The sequence below is a fragment of the Salmo salar genome, chromosome 15 (genome assembly GCF_965601325.2).
Source record: "Salmo salar chromosome 15, fSalSal1, whole genome shotgun sequence".
Taxonomy (NCBI): Eukaryota; Metazoa; Chordata; class Actinopteri; order Salmoniformes; family Salmonidae; genus Salmo; species Salmo salar.
In genome coordinates, this window is record NC_138305.1 from 71,025,463 (window position 1) to 71,045,045 (window position 19,583).

The 19,583-nt window shown below is 43.9% G+C and overlaps 2 protein-coding genes across 3 annotated transcripts in view; one reads left to right on the forward strand and one right to left on the reverse strand.

The window, feature by feature from the left end:
• LOC100286410 (uncharacterized) overlaps positions 1-5,282 on the forward strand; it is a 29,533-nt gene extending 24,251 nt beyond the window's left edge. For both annotated transcript variants that reach the window (XM_014145553.3, XM_014145554.3), the window contains 8 exons: positions 81-134; positions 259-366; positions 508-561; positions 1,997-2,104; positions 2,202-2,490; positions 2,627-2,814; positions 3,115-3,351; positions 3,516-5,282. In XM_014145553.3, the coding sequence (XP_014001028.1) occupies positions 81-134; positions 259-366; positions 508-561; positions 1,997-2,104; positions 2,202-2,490; positions 2,627-2,814; positions 3,115-3,351; positions 3,516-3,662 (1,185 nt within the window). In that variant the 3' untranslated portion in view covers positions 3,663-5,282. The remainder of the gene's footprint in view (positions 1-80; positions 135-258; positions 367-507; positions 562-1,996; positions 2,105-2,201; positions 2,491-2,626; positions 2,815-3,114; positions 3,352-3,515) is intronic.
• A 1,756-nt stretch (positions 5,283-7,038) lies between these two features.
• Positions 7,039-14,544, reverse strand: aaas (aladin WD repeat nucleoporin). The gene is made up of 17 exons (XM_014145555.2): positions 14,437-14,544; positions 14,125-14,236; positions 13,443-13,570; positions 13,253-13,308; positions 11,516-11,607; positions 11,343-11,389; positions 11,044-11,142; positions 9,203-9,346; positions 8,965-9,085; positions 8,685-8,809; positions 8,513-8,573; positions 8,330-8,420; positions 8,104-8,197; positions 7,945-8,012; positions 7,762-7,840; positions 7,584-7,668; positions 7,039-7,301 (listed from the first exon to the last, which is right to left on the reverse strand). Exons 2-17 carry the CDS (start codon positions 14,221-14,223, stop codon positions 7,146-7,148), a joined length of 1,545 nt encoding a protein of 514 aa, XP_014001030.2. The 5' UTR covers positions 14,224-14,236; positions 14,437-14,544; the 3' UTR covers positions 7,039-7,145.
• Positions 14,545-19,583: the final 5,039 nt, after the last annotated feature.

Consider the following 19,583-nt stretch of genomic DNA (forward strand, 5'->3'; position numbering starts at 1 on the left):
TACATGTTGGTGTTATGTAATTCATACTAGTTTGGTTGTTGTTAGCCTGTCTAATGGAAGAACCTCACTCTTGTTTTTAGGGTGCTCAAGGACCTGCCGGACCCGCTGGACCAGCTGGCGCTAGAGGAATGGCTGTGAGTTTCAACATCCCTCATTTTGAAACACACACACCAACTATACAATTTTAGTAGCTGCACCTGCATTGGCACACCATTTTTTTTGCTGAGTTGATTGACACTCTCTGCCTCTCTAAATCAGGGACCCCAAGGACCCCGTGGAGACAAGGGAGAGGCTGGCGAGACAGGAGAGAGGGGACAGAAGGGACACCGTGGCTTCACTGGTCTGCAGGGTCTTCCCGGACCACCCGTAAGTCACCCAAGTCCTCTGGCCACACTGGACCTCTAGCCATTATACTTCTCCATCTTTATGGAACTGTATTCATGACACTTCTGCACGTGGAATAAGTTCTGTTCCCTGACTTCCAGTCGTCTTTGTCTAAACTAACAGGGCTCCGCTGGAGACCAGGGAGCTGCTGGACCTGCCGGACCTAGTGGTGCTAAAGTGAGTCCAGACGAGAGAGGACAGAACACTTCTCTAATCCCTCCAGACTTATGATAAGACAAATGAATTACCCCTATACAGTAGTTATCCCTTGATATGATAATGAGGGTCAAAGGCTAGTTTTTTTTTTTATAATCCCCCAACACCGTGATAAGATAGAGGATGAGAATGGCCACTGTGTTTTAATTAGTCTGTCCTATGATAACAGGGAAGGCTAATGCTTTTGTGATGACCACATGTTGTGGTAGAGAGGAAGACAAGACAGGAGAGGCTACTACTTAAAACCTGTTCCCATAAAGATTAATTACATGATAAAGAAGAGGAAAGAGATGTGAATAATTATCACCCATAGAGAGATACACTATATATACAAAGGTATGTGGACACCCCTTCAAATTAGTGGATTTGGCTATTTCAGCCACACCCGTTGATGACAGTTGTATAAAATTGAGCGCACAGTCATCCAATCTCCATAGACAAACATTGCCATTAGAATGGCCTTACTGAAGAGCTCAGGGATTTTCAACGTGGCACCGTTATAGGATGCCACCTTTCCAACAAGTCAGTTCATTAAATGTCTGCCCTGCTAGAGTTGCCCCGGTCAACTGTAAGTGCTGTTATTGTGAAGTGGAAAAGTCTAGGAGCAACAACGGCAAAGCGGTAGGCCACACAAGCTCACAGAACAGGACCGCCGAGTGCTGAAGCGCGTAGCACATAATAATCGTCTGTTTCTCGGTTACAACACTCCCTACCGAGTTCCAAACTGCCTCTGGAAGCAACGTCAGCACAATAACTGTTTGTCGAGAGCTTCATGAAATGGGTTTCCATGGCCGAGCAGCCTTTCCCGTTTCAGGAATGTCAATGCCCCCGTGCACAAAGCGAGGTCCATACAGAAATGGTTAGTCAAGATCGGTGTGGAAGAACTTGACTGGCCTGCACAGAGCCCTGACCTCAACTCCATCTAACACCTTTGGGATGAATTGAAACGGAAACTGCGAACCAGGCCTAAGTGATAAACATCAGTGCCCCTCCTCACTGAGGCTCTTGTGGCTAAATGGAAGCAAATCCCCACAGCAATTTTCTAACATTTAGAGGAAAGTCTTCCCAGAAGAGTGGAGGCTGTTATTGCAGCAAAGGGCGGACCAACTCCATATTAATGCCCATGATTTTGGAATGAGATGTTCAACGAGCAGGTGTCCACATACTTTTGGTCATGTAGTGTAGCTGCTAGGTTTGTAATGTCCGATAAGCAGGTTGTTTTTGAATTAAAGAGTGTACACTGTAGGACAATTGAACATGAACAATGTTACATCCGGTAAAAGTTTCAAACTTACTGTGAATCCAGCCACTCTACAAAGAGACTCCCATTCATACGTGCTATGATAACATCAATGTCTATGAGCTGTGACTGACCCCACTCTATCTATCTCCTCAGGGACCCCCTGGCCCAGTCGGTCCCGCTGGTAAGGATGGATCTAACGGTACCCCTGGACCCCTCGGACCCTCTGGGCCTCGTGGTCGTTCTGGAGAGACTGGTCCTGCTGTGAGTAACGCTTGGCAACCTTTATAACATATAGCAGCAAATATGTTAGTCTTCATGTTGTCCCACCATGTAACAATCGTCTCCTCTTCTCCTTCAGGGTCCTCCTGGTAACCCCGGACCCCCTGGTCCTCCTGGTCCTCCCGGCCCTGGCATCGACATGTCTGCCTTCGCTGGCCTGTCTCAGCCTGAGAAGTCTCCGGATCCCTTGAGGTACATGAGGGCTGATGAGGCATCCAGCTCCCTGAGGCAGCATGACGTGGAGGTGGACTCCACACTCAAGTCCCTCAACTACCAGATCGAGAACCTGCGCAGCCCCGACGGTAGCCAGAAGAACCCCGCCCGCACCTGCAGAGACATCAAACTGTCCCACCCCGAGTGGAAGAGTGGTGAGTGGCGGAATGGTTTGAGGAGAGGGAGAAGAGAGAGGGAATGGAAAGGAAAGAACACAGATGTGTAGAACATGATCAGTCCAAACCATGCTAAGGTTTGAACCATTTGTCCTCTCCCCTTCCTGTTCACCAGGTGACTACTGGGTGGATCCTAACATTGGCAGCACAGCTGACGCCATCAAGGTCTTCTGCAACATGGAGACTGGCGAGACCTGTGTGTACCCCAGCATAGCCAATGTACCGCACAAGAACTGGTGGACAAGCAAGAGCAAGGACCGCAAACACGTCTGGTTCGGAGAGACCATGAACGGAGGATTCCACGTGAGTCTCTACATGAATAATCATTTCACTGGCACATTTGAGTGAAATATGGCTACTGCTTTAGTAGGATAACTTCATTTCAAGGGTTACCCTGATCATCAAGTAAAGCGCTTCCTCTCAGTGTTTCCTTTTATGAATTACAGACTGAACATATATTTCGGCCTTGCAGATAAGTTATAGACATCACATAAAATCCTACCATCCATAAACCTGTCTGTGACCTCCATGTGTGTTGCTGCCACCTTCCTTACCCCGTGTCTCATTTAACCCTACGCTCTTCCTCTCTGGCTCCCTCTACAGTTCAGCTACGCTGAGGACGGTACCAACGCCGCCAGTATCCAGCTGACCTTCTTGAGGCTGCTGTCCACGGAAGCATCTCAGAACCTCACCTACCACTGCAAGGACAGCGTGGCTTACATGGACGCGTCCACTGGCAACCTGAAGAAGGCTCTGCTGCTCCAGGGCTCCAACGACGTGGAGATCAGAGCTGAGGGCAACAGCCGCTTCACTTACAGCGTGGTGGAGGACGGCTGCAAGGTGAGGGGAATAGGCACTGTCAAGTAGGGACAGGGAAAAGATGGACATAGTAAAGTATGACCTATTGGGGAAGGCACAGTCCAGTTACACAGTGAAATAAAATCTGTCATTGTAGCCTATCGGAATGTACACTGTTTCAACACATATCCGTTGTCGTCCCACAGAAACACACAGGCCAGTGGGGCAAGACTGTCTTCGAGTACAAAACACAGAAGACCTCCCGTCTGCCCATCGTGGACATTGCTCCCATGGACATCGGAGGAGCGGACCAGGAGTTCGGTGTGGACGTGGGCGCAGTCTGCTTCTTGTAAAGTGGAATAAACAAGACGACAAAGAAACTAAAACATGAAAGAAATAACTATGAAACAATACACACTCCAAAAAAAAAAGACCGGAACTAAAAAAATAAATAATTGATACTTTCTCTTACAAAGAAGTGCTCTCCAAGTTGTACTCCCTGGATGTTAGCACTGAAGGACACCAGCAATATCCGTATGTAATTACACCATTCCCCAGTCATGTTTCCTGTGGCCCACAGTTGGCGGGAATGAGTTTGAGCCAGAAGGAAAAGGGACCAAGCCAAGGGACGAGTGATGGAGAAACAGAAACATGACTCGATGTCACTTATTTATTGATGAGGTACAGTGGGACTGGGGGGGGCTTCACCATAAGAACCGCAAACTCCTCCCACTACAGAACACCTAGAACCTCCCACACCACCTCCCTCTCCGACCTAGCTACAAATACGCCATTTTGAATCAATGTAGACCAAAAAAATATTTTCAGTAATTATAAGGTGCTCAAAATGGTTTTTTTTACCATCAAGACCAGGAGCTAAACTTTAACTGTGTATTAAAAATACTTGGTTCTATTGTTGTAAAAGTCTGTGTTTATAAACAACCAGATGCTTTTCTATATATTTCCACATTATGTGTGTACATGTGTCTATATGCACACCAACACTTTTTGGAAAGTGAGGTTACATTTGGGATATGTTTTTCATTGTCCTTTACCCCTTGATTGCCCATTAGAGGAAAATGTCTTACTCAGTTGACAAACAACCCCCCAAAAAATCTAATCAAATTTGGGAAATTAAATCAGTTTTGTTTTGTTGTAGTCATCCTGATTGTTTAAAGCTACCTCACGCTGAAAAACAAAGTGAAAACGTTGACCTTAAAAATTTTTGCTTTCGGGTGGAACTGGTGCTGAACAGCCATCTTTGCTTTGGGTTGCTGTCTTCAGAAGGTGCTATGAGTTCTAGAATTCAGTCTCTGCCATTGTTCCTCCAAACCCCCACTAGCCTCACACCACACACACACACACCACCTTGGACGACAGGTGCAGCCAATCAAGGCAGGGAACCAAGTGGCTCTGGATATTCTCCTATGGAGTCTACGCCCCACAAATAGAATCACGGGAGTCCAAGGAGAGCTACCCAAAACAACCAGGGTGGCTTGTCTCTGTGTGTGTGAGGGTGTGTCATTTCTTTTGTTGTTATTAATTTTATTATGATCATGATCATTTTTTGTTTGTTTTTATTTTGTTACACTTTTAATTGATGTAAATTGGAAATAAAAAAGGAAAAACCAAGTAACAATGTAGTTGATTTTTAATTGCGTTTCTTTTGAGTAAGTACGGAAATGGCATGGGAGTTGAATGGCTTTTTTTTGTTAACTGAACACAAGGTCTGTATACTTTAAGGTTTTTGTTGTAGTTGTATTTCTTGGGAGTTCAGTTAACTTTTTTTTATGTTTGTGAGTGCATGGTATGTGTGTGAGTATGCGAGACTGTGTGTGAGTGTGTGTTTTAGCTATGAGAAAATCTCATTACACAGGAATGAAAGTACAGTCTGTAATCATTCACCGGTTTCAGGGTTGGCTTCTGTTTGTTTGAATTAATAAGCATAAATAAAGAAAATGTGCTGAATGGAATTGTGAAGTATTTTGTTTATTAACAGTAATGTCTTATTGATGCATCAACACGTTCACATAGGTGTTTGCCGTTGTGTGCTTTCTCCACAAAACCTTTCCATATCTTTCTGCTGAGAAATACAAATTAGACTGAAGACTAAACAGTGACATATTCTTATTTAATGGGAAATGATTCTTATTACAAACCTACATTGAAAATCACAAGTATCATCTATGTTGACCTAACATCTTTTCGATTTAAAGCAAAGCTATACCATTCATTTCAGATTGTTTTTTTCTTAAGATTGAAAACATTATTGCCAAGATAAACATAGATTAAGAGAATATACAGTAGACTTAATTACCTTAGACAGGGATCCTCAAATAGATTCAGCCGCGGGATGATTTTTTCTTGAGCGAAGTCAGGAGGCCAGAACATTATTATAAATCATTTATAGACTGCAAATTGACCGCAAGAACCCCAAACAGATGCAGTATGACAAGAACGGAATAATTTCAAACCTTGATTCCATTTGTATTCGATCATATACACTCACCGGATAGTTTATTAGGTACACCACCCCATTCACAAAAATGGATCGCTCCTACAGACAGTAAGTCATGTTGCTTGCTATATAAAAGCAGGCAGACAGGCATCGGGGCATTCAGCTACTGTTCGATTTAATGTTAAAATGGGCAAAACGAGTGACCTAAGGTGCATCGGAACCAGTATCTCAGAAGTGGCCACCCTCATGGGCTTTTCACGTATGACAGTGTCGAGGGTTTACAGAGAATGGTGCGACAAACAAAAAACATCCAGTCAGCGGCAGTCCAGTTGGTGAAAACAGCTTATTGAGGCGAGGTCGAAGGAGAATGGCAGGAATCGCACAAGCTAACAGGCGGGCCACACAGAAAAATAACGGCGCAGTACAACGGTGTGCAGAACGGCATCTCGGAACACACAATTCATCGATCCTTGTAACGGATGGGCTCTTGCAGGAGACGAACACACCGGGTTCCACTCCTATCAGCTAAAAACAAGAAGCGGCTCCAGTGGGCATGCCATCACCAACACTGGACAATTGAGGAGTGGAAAAACACCACCTGGAACATGACAGCGTGTTCACTTTACTTGAGTGTCCTGGTCAGTCCCCTGGCATTAATTCAATAGAAAATCTTTGGGATGAGATTGAACGGCTGTTCGCCGCATGAATGTACCGCCGTCCAATCTGCAGCATCTGCGTGATGTCATCGCGTCAGCACGGACCATCATCCCTGTGGAGCATTTCCGACACCTTGTAGAATGCCCCGAAGAAGTCAGGCTGTTCTGGGGCCAAAGGGGAGTCTGACTCGGTACTAGATGGGTGTACTTACACTCACCTGAAAGTTTAATATATCTCTTTCTATTGTGCATGGGAATACTTTTGAACAGATTTGTTTATACAGTCCTTTACGTCCGTTGTCCAAAAAAACTTGGTGGGATTATAATTCAGCCAGTTTTTACAAGAGATAAATAAGGTGATTGGGAGTTTGGAGTGTTTTAATGGAGATTTTCATTAGTCTTACTTAAAGACTATCCATGCTCTAAGGCAGGGTTTCCCAACTGAAGATTCTTTAAGTAAGTAAATGAAAATCTCCAATAAAAGACACTCTCCAAACTCCCAATCACTTTATTTATCTCTTTTGAAAGAACGGGCCGGCGCTGCCTAGACCTTAACCCCATTCCACCAACCCCCTTGCCATGTCTTGGACTAGGAATTCGAAAAGACACAAATCATTCACAATTTGCGTAACACTTTGTGCACGTTTATTTACAAAGCGTTCCAAAAATAAAAGTATAAATTGTACTGAAATATGGTTTCTGTGTTAGTTTTGAGTGTGTGGTCAGGAGATGAGTTCTGTGTAGAGAGTCTGGTTGTTGTAGTCTGCTGGTCTGCCCTGGGACAGGGGGAGAGATGGGCTGCCTCCTAGGCCAGGCTGGGGATTCCCAGCACTCATAAAGCAGAAAGGCACATGGGTAATCTTCCCATTGGACCAACACTGTGGAGAGAGAATTCACTACAGTCACTAGGATGGGTTAAGTTACGCCTCACTACACCTGTTGCTCTAGTCACTGATGCACTACTGTACAACAACAGCCATGTAAAAGGGGAATTAGTGTGTGGGCCAGGAACCATTTTATGTTGCCCATGTTGCCCATTGAAAACCGCTCTAAATTTCAAGTTTATCAGTGAACTCTAGCGTTATTAAGACCGGTTTAAGCAGCACTGTGAGACAACGTCTAAATGACTGGAGGCCCGCGAATGTAAAGAGTAGACTAACCACAGTCAGCTGGGCTCCGTGCTGGTAGTTGGGGTTAAACTGCATCAGTCTGGGCTCTGTCCCGGCCTCCCCCTGAACAAAACCACTGACACACACACACAGTTTTTATCACTGAGACACACACAACTGATTACCACTGAGATACTTTCCTGGCAATGTAATATACTAGAGCACATACCATGGCAGAAGCTTAAAAGCGGGGCTGATTTGAGTCTTGAACACTGCGATCATGGCAGGGCGGCCCGCTCCAGCATCTCCTGACGGAGCCGATGAGAGGGAGGAAGTGAGAGGAGGAGAGAAGACGTCAAACCACACAACCCGCTCAACTCGGAGAAAGAGGAGGAGAGAGAACAAGCCTGACCTTTGACAAGCGCGGCCAGACGCTCTCCTCGGGGATCCCACGCCAACGACTGGATCTCTCCTCCGACCCTGACACATAGACAAACGCAACAATCCAATCAGTGAGGGGAATCAACAACTAGTGAAGTAAATGACTCATTAACCCGGGGCCTTTTCTTACGTGATGTCTCCGCCTGGTGTATTTAAGGTGGTCTCAGACAGGTCAGCCACCACTGTTGCTGCCTTCGGCCCACCTGACATCATTAAGGGCACCCCTAGTGGACAAAGAGGAGAACTAATGTCAAAACAAACAACGCAAGCACACAGCACAGTGTAAACAACTATAAAAAGGTTGATGTGCCTCATATTGTACATGGAATTGTGTGTGTGTGAGTGAGTGTGTGTACCTGGGTTGTCAGTGAAGGTCAGGGCATAGATGACAGTCTCTCCTTGCACACTGAAGAGCAGGCGACTCCCATCAGGACTCCAACAGCCAGTCTAGACAGTTACAGAGAGAAAGTTAGCCAGACACAGAGAGAGAGAGAGACACAGAGAGAGAGAGACAGAGAGAGTGTTACCAGGGGTCTCACCTGACAGCGTCCCTTCAGACTAGGCCACCGCTCGCAAGTCCACATCCTGGTTTCCCAAACCCTGCAGCAACACAAAACACATGAACAACACACATACACACAGTAATACAGAAACATCAAGCCCACCAACACTACACGAAGCATGAAGCTCTCCTGCACTACCGTCTCTGACCTGAAGAGGGAGGAGGGCGTAGCAGCCAGCACGCGACTGCCATCGGGAGACCAGGACAGGTGCGTGACTCCTCCCCCTCCCACGCGGTGGAGAGGCACACAGCTCTCAACAGCTACGTCCCACACCTGACAGAGAGAGGAGGAGACGGCGAGAAAGAGACAGACAGACAAGAGTCACAAAGCCCTTACGACGTCACAGTAAAATACTTTCACAGCCAAGTAGCAGTAGAGGCGCTGTGTGTGTGTGTGTGTGTGTGTGTGTGGACTGAGACGGTTCCTACCAGCATGGCAGTGTCCCTGGGGGAGGCCGACACCAGGAGAGGTCCGTTAGGTGACCATGCGACGGACGTGACGGGGGAATGGCCTGGGTGGGACAGGACCTGGGCACAGCCAGAGGAGGGCCTGTGGGAGGGAGGGAGACCCAAAAAGATTGAGAGAGAAATAGGGAGGGCAGAGAAAAAAGGAACATTCAAGACATAGAAATGACTCAATAATGTACACAAGGGTGTGTGTGTATACCTGGTAGAGAGTGAGGTGGGGTCCACGTGCCAGACAAGCAGGCAGTTGTGACAGGCGACGGCCAGGGCAGACGCACACAGAGGCTTCCACTGCAGAGCCGCCACACTGCGCTGCAGACGGTGCTTCAGGGTGGGAGTAGTAGCACTGAGGAGAGAGAGAGTGTGTGTGTGTGTGAGAGAGAGACAGGGAGACCAAGGCAGAGAGACAGAGAAGAGAGACAATTTCACTCAAACAGTACATAAACACTGTAGGAATGGTGCCATAGTTTAAACACTGCACTTGGCTGGTCTGACAATATGATTGAGGACATAGAATGCATTCAGAATGTATGTCCCCTTGACTTTTTCCACATTGTTACGTTAAAGCCTTATTCTAAAATGGATTCAATTGTTTTTTTTGTCCTCATCAATCTACACACAATACCCCATAATGACAATGTAAAAACAGGACCTTTGGCAGCGATTACAGCCTTGAGTCTTCTTGGGTATGACGCTACAAGCTTGGCACACCTGTAATTGGGGAGTTTCTCCCATTCTTCTCTGCAGATCCTCTCAAGCTGTCAGTTTGGATGGGGAGCGTTGCTGCACAGCTATTTTCAGGTCTCTCCAGAGATGTTCGATCGGGTTCAAATCCGAGCTCTGGCTGGGCCACTCAAGGACATTCAGAGACTTGTCCCAGAAGCCTCTCCTGCATTGTCTTGGCTGTGTGCTTTGGTCATTGTCTTGTTGGAAGGTGAACATTCGCCCCAGTCTGAGGTCCTGAGCAGGTTTTCATCCAAGATCTCTCTGTACTTTCCTCTGTTCATCTTTCCCTCGATTCTAACTAGTCTCCCAGTCCATGCCACTGGAAAACATTCCCATAGCATGATGCTGCCACCACCATGCTTCATTGCAAGGATGGTTCCAGGTTTCCTCCAGACATGATGCTTAGCATTCAGTCCAAAGAGTTCCATCTTGGGTTCATCAGACCAGAGAATCTTGTTTCTCATGGTCTGAGAGTCTTTGGTTGCCTTTTGGCAAACTCCAAGCGGGCTGTCATGTGCCTTTTACTGAGGAGTGGCTTCCGTCTGGCCACTCTACCATAAAGGCCTGATTGGAGTGCTGCAGAGATGGTTGTCCTTCTGGAAGGTTCTCCCATCTTCACAGTGGAACTCTGGACCTCCTGACCAAGGCCCTTCTCCCAAATTGCTCAGTTTGGCAGGTTGGCCAGCTCTATGAAGAGTCTTGGTGGTTCCAAACTTCTTCCATTTAAGAATGATTGAGGCCACTGTGTTCTTGGGGACCTTCAACGCTGCAGACATTTTTTGGTAACCTTCCCCAGATCTGTGCCTTGACACAATCCTGTCTCAGAGCTCTACGGACAATTCCTTCAATCTTATGGCTTGGTTTTTGCTCTGACATGCACTGTCAACTGTCAGAGCAACATATAGACAGGTGTGTGACTTTCCAGATCATGTCCAATCAATTGAATTAACCACAGGTGGACTCCAATCAAGTTGTAGAAACATATCAAGGATGATCAATGAAAACAGGATGCACCCGAGTTCAATTTCGAGTCTCATAGCAAAGGGTCTGAATACTTACGGAAATAAGGTATTTCTGTTTTTTTATACAGTAGCAAACATTTTCACTTTCTCATTATTGGGTATTGTACGTAGATTGATGAGGAAAATGTTTTACCTAATCAAATGTTAGAATAAGGCTGTTAACGTTACAAAATGTGGAAAAAGTCAAGGGGTCTGAATACTTCCCGAATGCACTGTAGGTTTCATCCGAAGCCAGCTCATAGAGTTTGATAGTCAATGACACACAGAGAGAGAGGACCATTGCGACAGACTTAACCTCTTGGGGTTGTAGATCTTGATGGAATCGTCTGAAAGGGCCACAGCACACTTCTGTGTGTGTGGGTGCCAGGCAAAGCTCCGCACCGCACAGTCCGACCTGAGACACAGGGAGCAAGAACAGGAGGACAATTACAGATACATATCCCACTTCAGCCATGATTTCAGAGAGTATGCATTTGTGAGCATATATCCCTAAAGTAAACAAATAGCTCATATTTGACAAGGACATACATAACATAAGTGTATATTTAAGGATCCGATTTGGGATTCATCAAAAAGAAAAAAAGGTAGTCTTACCAGTCCAGCACTTGGGAAAACTCAGCGGTCATTTCCTCGCTGCTCAACTGAAGACAAAGGGTAGATAACAACAGTCAATTAGAGAAGCCTGCAGAATCCAAACCCACCCCTGTATTGTTTGATTAGAACTGCCTGAGAATTAGCCAGGTGAAACGACAGGCTGGGCCACTTACTGTGAGGTGAGGGAACAGAGAGCTGTGGAAGGAGGAAACCCAGCGTAGCAAGGCCAGGACACAGCTCGAGCTCACCCCTAGCCACTTGGGCACTGGGAACACACACACCAATTAAGTGACGGACTGAAACGCTCAAATCAACCTATAACATTGGTTTACATGTCCAGGTTAGGTAACCTTGTTGAACGTGATGGTATGAAAATGCTTTTAGAACATACGTTTTTCGAGAATTTTTTTTATTTTTTAATTTTTTAAATGTAACCTTTATTTACCCAAGCAAATCAGTTAAGAACAAATTCTTATTTACAATGACGGCCTACCCCGGGCCTAACCCCAGACGACCCAATTGTGCGCCGCCCTATGGGACTCCCAATCACGGCCGGATGTGACGCAGCCCGGATTCGAACCAGGGACTGCAGTGACGCCTCTTGCACTGAGATGCAGTGCCTTAGACCGCTGTGCCACTCAGGAGCAGCCATAATCAAACAAGTGAATAAACGAAAAGCTAAAACAACCAATTTGAGATCGAAAAACAACAAAATACTCACAACCACGTTAACAAGCCTGTATAGTCCGGTCAAAAATGCATTTGCATATGTATGAGCACATTCAACTTGGCTACATTACATGGGCAGAGGCATCTGATCTACTGTTACCCGACATTAGTAAACTAGCTAAATGCATGATGTCCACAATAACATTCAAAGCAGGTAGCTAGCATCGAATAAGCGACTAGTGTCCATTCAAAAACCCACTTACACATGTTTTTGTGTTCATTCAGAGGGTAAGGTCTAGCTGTGTTAAAGATTACAGTAGTTTTGACATGGGTAACGGATCGTACTGCGTTAGCCAAAGCTAGCCAACAGGCTAACTGCACGGTAAAGTCCACAATAACAAAGTCACTTTTGCTGGCAGATCATGTACATTACGCATTAAAACGGTATTCAATATGGTTTTTAGTGAGGGACTTCAGATGTGCCAAACCTAGGAGAGGCTAGCTAGATACCTGGGCTAGAAAAACGAGTAATCAGTCAATGCAGGCTAGTTAGATGTCTGTCTGTTCTGAAAGAGTTAGCTACAGATAAGCAGGGTTGTTAACAGTGTCCACTCCTATTAAATCAATGGCAGCTAGTTGTGAGACTTAAATGATGCTGCCAATGTCCATAGTAAAATAACTGTAGCAAGACGTTCTGCTAACATCACTAGATAGCAAAATATCCATCAATGATAGCTGTGCTTGCTGGGGTTTGGACTAGCTGGCTAGCTATGATAGCCCACCTTACAGGGTGTATATTTGTGTCAATTTATCATTCATGCCACGTTACCTGACTAGTTTCTAACGAAATAGCCTTCTAAAATGGCTCTTATTTTTCTGTTTTTATTGTCAAAATTTAAAAAAAACTCTCAATGAGGCTACTAACACGCATTGTAATCTGGGCTGCTTGTCAGACCAACCATTCAAGTGATGTCATTGATGATAAGTTATCAAGACGGCGGCATGCAGTAGTCAGCTGAGGCAACGTTTAAATGTTTTAACATAAATTTGTTCTCAGCAGTTTTAGGTGTAGGAATATGCTTCTTTATCACATTTGGTTATCAAAATGACCTTGACTTACAAAAATGTTTCAGATCATCTTTAAAAAGACAAACTCTTGCATGACAGTTTCTTATCTAAAGCGCACGCTGCATGTAAACACTTTCATGACAGTGGAAGAATGACGATAACATGGCACTCACCCTCTGCACTGGAGTTGGCAATCTCATTTAGGAGTCCAGACAGGCCTGCATCACGCCTAGCAGACAGACACAGAGGTGGGGATTAGTGAACAGGGCTTCAGAATCGCGTGTGTGTGAGAGTGAGTGAGTGAGTGAGTGAGTGAGTGAGTGAGTGAGTGAGTGAGTGAGTGAGTGAGTGAGAGAGACACACCAAGCCCCTGCACTCCTTGTGTACAGCGTCTCACAGTGGTCCCTAAAGGCTGACTTGCTGCTGCTCTCTGGCCGGCTGTGAGGCTTCAGTGACTCTCGCGGGAAGTACAGATTCAGAGCAGGTGAATCCTACAGCAAATGGAAACACATACAACATTATACATACTGTAGGTCTTGCTCTCCACACACACACCTTTGCCTAATATTAGGTGACAACATTAAACATCCAAGCAATGCAGTGACAGAAAGTTTGTGGCAACTCGGTAAGTTACACTATAGCTAGTGGTGACTAGTAGGTTAACAGGGGTGGGTATAATTTGTGGAACGTTCCAACAGGAATCTGTTCCAAAAACGTAAAGTACAAGGTTGCCAACAAACAACGCATACAAAGTAGCATGATCAACTCACCACGTAGCTTATTCTTAAAGTTTGTCCATAGGTTAACAGAGTGAGGAAAGACATTTTTCGGAATAAACGTGGTGAGTGAAAAACGTTATGAAATAGCCCACTCTCTACCCGGTATCTTATTCTGCCGCTATACAACTTTGTATGCGTTGTTTGTTGGCAACCTTGTTATTTGCGACGTTTTTGGAACAGATTACTGTAAGAACGTTCCACAAATTATACCCACCCGGTTAACAGTAGTAGGGGATTGACAATGATACGGTAGCCCGCCCACCCACCCCAAACCAGACGGATGGATCTGTGCTGGACTCGTCGTACTGAGAAGTCTCTCCGTCGCCGGACAGCGGTGGGGGGAACAGAGCCAAAGAACACATCATAACCACATTCCTCCTGAAAAAGACACATCACATTTAGCAAGCTCAACATTCAGCCGTCACATGCAGCTGCTAGCGAAGTTAGCCAGATTGCTAACTAGTCATAAACGTTAGCTAGTAAGCTTAGTTTGATTGGCAATTTAGCCATGCAAGCAAGCTAGACGGAGAATTACTAAATACAATTACTCAGTTGCCCATGTAGCTGTTCTTAACTACCTTTCTTTTCCTGTAAAATGTAGCTAAGTTTGCTTCAAAACGCAGATCAACGTCCGTCAGGAAAGTTGAATAAACTACGGAGGCCTGTAAAAGGCATACAATACGGAGAATTTCCACAACGCGGACTTACTTTGCCCAATGGTGCATGCGCTGCTGTCATCTACCGGAAAAATAGCAGCATTACATCCTACTTCTGTTCACACAGAAGTCGTCCTTTTCGCCCGCTCCAAGTAGCGCTTACTTCACGACTTTAGGCCCGCCCGGCCCAGCATGTATTTGTAGTCTACTTCTGTAGTGCTATAGCCCCTTGGTTTCGCTACTGACCTGGAGTTAGCAAAATATTTTTCATAAAGAAACTGCTAAAACACACAGGTGCAAAATCAAGGTGACTTACAAAGATGAGAGCCAAGAGCAAGAGAGGGAGTTGTCCACAACTAAATAATCAGAATGGAATCTGAAAGGACACGTGTCCTGAGGCACGGTGGTGTACTTCATGCACATGCTAAAAGAAAGGAATGGGATGGATAGATAACTTTGTCATTGAGCAAAGTATTTCTATACAACAACAAAAAAACTGATCTCTTAAACGTTTCGTTCATGTTTGTTCTATTATCTATCTATACAATAGGCCATAGTTGATTTTGGCCCAATAGGCCTGGTATATGCCCATGTTCAAGAAGCTTTCCGTTTTGATTGGGTTATTTTGCCTAAAAACCTTTAGGCCTACCTATATAAATAAATACAAAACTCAGGGTCACTGCCCAGCCTGTCAAGAATGGCGAAAATAATGTTTAACATCCCCAGTGGCTCTGCATGTGTAGAGAGGGTATTCTCTGCTGCTGGCCTGCTCTCCAGGCACCATCACATGAGCCTGAAGCCACAGACTGGCCAAACTCGTGTTCCTAAAAATGAATTCTAAAAATAAATTCAAAGGCCATAATGTCATTTTTCGTTTAATTTGTATTTAATTCTAAGTTAGTCACAGCATATATACGAAATGTTTAGACTATAATGATTTAATACAACAAAATGTTGAATGCTTTATGTCCCTGCCAGCCTATTGTGTCACACTCGCAAATGCTTCACAATGTATTTCTTTGTAGGCTATAGCTTTGAAATAATATAAATAATATAGCCTAAATAATGATTTTATGTTCCTTCTTAGACTTCCTGTCTGGCTCCTGACCTATTTGGAGTGTTTATATGCTGTTTAATATGACATGTGCACTTCTTACATTCACCTTTTCATGTTTATTCAAATACTTTTCATTCAAATCATATGATTTGGTTTCAATACCATAAAACCAAATGGTAGATCCAGGTAGTCACAAAAATAGATGGGTGTTGGTTAAATTTTGATATTAATGAATGGAGAAAATATCGAGCGGAAGTTTTTTTTTCTGTGAGCACAGAGCGGTTTTTAGCAGAGACGTTGAAAAGGACCTGGAGCACCTGAGCAGTGCGGTATTTCAAACCGCTCAACTCCGCTCACATACTCTGGTTCACACTGATGCTGTTTGTTACATGGCCTGGATGAACCAAACAAATTGTAAAAACGAATTGTAGAAATGTAATGTTGGCAGTGGCGACTTGTCATTCAGGGAAGGTGGGGCAGAGCCCCACCGGTTTTGAGCCCCACCGGTTTTGAGCCCCACATGTTTTTTTTGCCTGTTCTGCATGTTATTTAGGCATTAATACATATCACATATCAGTTTGCAAACAATGTAAAATATATATATATCACTGAGTTAATAAAGCTGCATACAAACATGGTCTTTTTTTTGTTTTCTTGAGTAAGGCAGCTCCAAAATGCAGGTGTTTCAGCCTAGCTCAGTGTTTTCTGTTGTGGTGGGGCAAGCCAGCAGAAAATGCAGAGAGTTGCACTGTGATTGGCTCAGTGTTCTGTCACTCATGGGGACACTACGTCACCGCCAAGTCTAATGGTAGACATAAAAAATTCTAGCCCCTTGGGTGCTGCCACAGAGTTACATTAGAAGAGCCCATCCAAGAAGGCTCAAGGTCACTGGCCACAGATAAAATGACATCAAATCACTTTTTATCTACAGTAGCTTTGATTGGACTGATCATGTCAACATCATACTTTCAAAATCTTAGCTAGCAGTCATCATCATGAATCAAGTCGACAATCTACTGGCAAATCCTTTTTAATCCTTGTCATATGAAGGGAAATAATGAAGAGAAATTATAGATAAAATGTATTGGTGCTCATCGGCCATTGGACATAAACATTACACAACAAGTTGGAAATCGCAAATTCAACAATGAGTGGTTGGGAAGGAATCAGTGGCTAACTGCTATTCAATGGAGTGTCCGTATGGTCCAAAGTCTAAGAATAAGGGTCTCTTTTCCTAGTTTAAAATTATAAACATTCAACATTGGCCATGCTGTCAATGAAGCATGATTTGTGCCGTGCTCAAAAAAACAGTTAACTCGGAACTGCAAAATCTGACTTTGGTGAGTTCAAGACAACTGGGAACTCGGGAAAAACGAGCTACGACTGGGAAAATACGTTTTGAACTTTCATCCAACGGAATTGTAAATCGGTAATTCATGCCTCTTTCTAGAGCTAAGGCCTGAAGATCACTGACATCATCCATGATTCTTTTTTTTCAAGTTATAAATCCAGAGAATGGCAGACTGATAGTTTGAAGACAAAATTTGCACAAGAAGGACCGCCGTGCCACCTTCCTGTTCAAGTGAGCACAGCACAACAACCCAGCTATTTTAGATTTTAGATTCTTCAAAGTAGCCACCCTTTGCCTTGATGACAGCTTTGCACACTCTTGGCATTCTCTCAATCAGCTTCATGAGGTAGTCACATGGAATACATTTCAATTAACAGTTGTGTCTTGTTAAAAGTTCATTTGTGGAATTTCTTTCCTTCTTAATGCGTTTGAGACAATCAGTTGTGTTGTGACAGGGTAGGAGTGGCATACAGAAGATAGTCCTATTTGGTAAAATACCAAGTCAATATGATGGCAAGAACAGCTCAAATAAGCAAAGAGAAACGACAGTCCATCATTACTTTAAGACATGAAGGTCAGTCAATGGGGAAAATTTCAAATACGTGGAAAGTGCAGTTGCAAAAACCATCAAGCGCTATGATGAAACTGGCTCTCATGAGGACCGCCACAGGAAAGGAAGACCCAGAGTTACCTCTGCTGCAGAGAATAAGTTAATTAGAGTGTGACCAGCCTCAGAAATTGCAGCCCAAATAAATGCTTCACAGAGTTCAAGTAACAGACACATCTCAACATCAACTGTTCAGAGGAGACTGCGTGAATTTGGCATTCATGGTCGAATTGCTGCAAAGAAACCACTACTAAAGGACACCAATAATAAGAAGAGACTGGCTTGGGCCAAGAAACACAAGCAATGGACAATAGACTGGTGTAAATCTGTCCTTTGGTCTCATGAATCTAAATTTGAGATTTTTGGTTCCAACCGCCGTGTCCTATTGAGAGGCAAAGTAGGTGAACGGATGATCTCCGCATGTGTGGTTCCCACCGTGAAGCATGGAGGAGGTGGTGTGATGGTGTGGGGGTGCTTTGCTGGTGACACTGTCTGTGATTTATTTAGAATTCAAGGCACACTTAACCAGCATGGCTACTACCGCATTCTGCAGCGATATGCCATACTATCTGGTTTGCGCTTAGTGGGACTATCATTTGTTTTTCAACAGGATAATAACCCAACAACCTTCCAGTCTTTGTAAGGCCTATTTGATCAAGGAGGAGAGTGATGAATTGCTGCAGCAGATGACCTGGCCTCCACAATCACCTGACCTCACCCAATTTAGATAGTTTGGGATGAGTTGGACTACAGAGTGAAGGAAAGGCAACCTACAAGTGCTCAGCCTATGTGGGAACTCCTTCAAGACTGTTGGAAAAGCATTCCAGGTGAAGCTGGTTGAGAGGATGCCAAGAGTGTGCAAAGCTGTCTTCAAGGCAAAAGTGGCTACTTTGAAGAATCTCAAATATAACATATATTTTGATTTGTTTAACACTTTTTTTGCTTACTACATAATTCCATATGTGTTATTTCATAGTTTTGATGTCTTCACTATTATTCTACAATGTAGAAAATAGAAAAAAATCAAGAAAAATCCTTGAATGAGTAGGTGTGTCCAAACGTTTGACTGGTACTGTGTATATATTGTCATAGGCGTCGAAAGGGACAGACCAAGGCGCAGCGGGTATAGTGCTCATCTTCTTTTATTATAGTAATAAAGTGAACACTTAAAAAATAACAAACCGACAATCAACAGTTCCGTAAGGTTCTCAGACTATACAGGAAACAACCACCCACAACCCACAGGAAAAAACAGGCTGCCTAAGTATGGCTTCCAATCAGAGACAACTAACGACACCTGCCTCTGATTGGAAACCATACTCGGCCACACAAAGAAAAACGAACATAGAAAATGAAAATTAGAACATGTCCCCAGGAAACAAACAAACCCCAAAACACACAAAAACAACACCCCCTGCAACGCCCTGACCATATTACAATGACAAATGACCCCTTTACTGGTCAGGACGTGACATATATAATCTAATTAAGATAGATCCGATGTAAGTCAATAGTGCCTAAATTAGCATTTTCCAAATCATGTCCAAATCATCTACAAATAACTTAAATCAGTTACATAGTCATTTTTTAGATACTTTAGAATGATGTGGAGATGATTTGATGGGACAATGAAAAGAGGGACCTTACATCAAAACCTCATCATAGTGAGGATATTTATAGTGAGATGTACAATGCCATTTTATTTGAATATTTGATACTTAGACTTTAACTTAATCACTAGTTAATTTAGTTAATCACTCAACACATTTTTTAAAGATAGATTTTAACATAAGTTACCCCAAAAGATTTAATAAAAAAAAACATTTGATTAAAAAAGTGTAAACTGTAGCCACTTATTTGCCTTCATAGTTAGTTTTTCTAAGCATGACCATCATCCATATTCCAAATGTTTTACCGAACTTTGCTTTTCTTGTGTCAGCAATTGGACATCGTTCTTGGGGAGGGCTAGTCACCCCACGTTATCCTTCCGTACCTGAACCATTAATTGTGTGTGCAAAACATTTCCAAAGGCATCATCTCAAGCAAAGAACAAA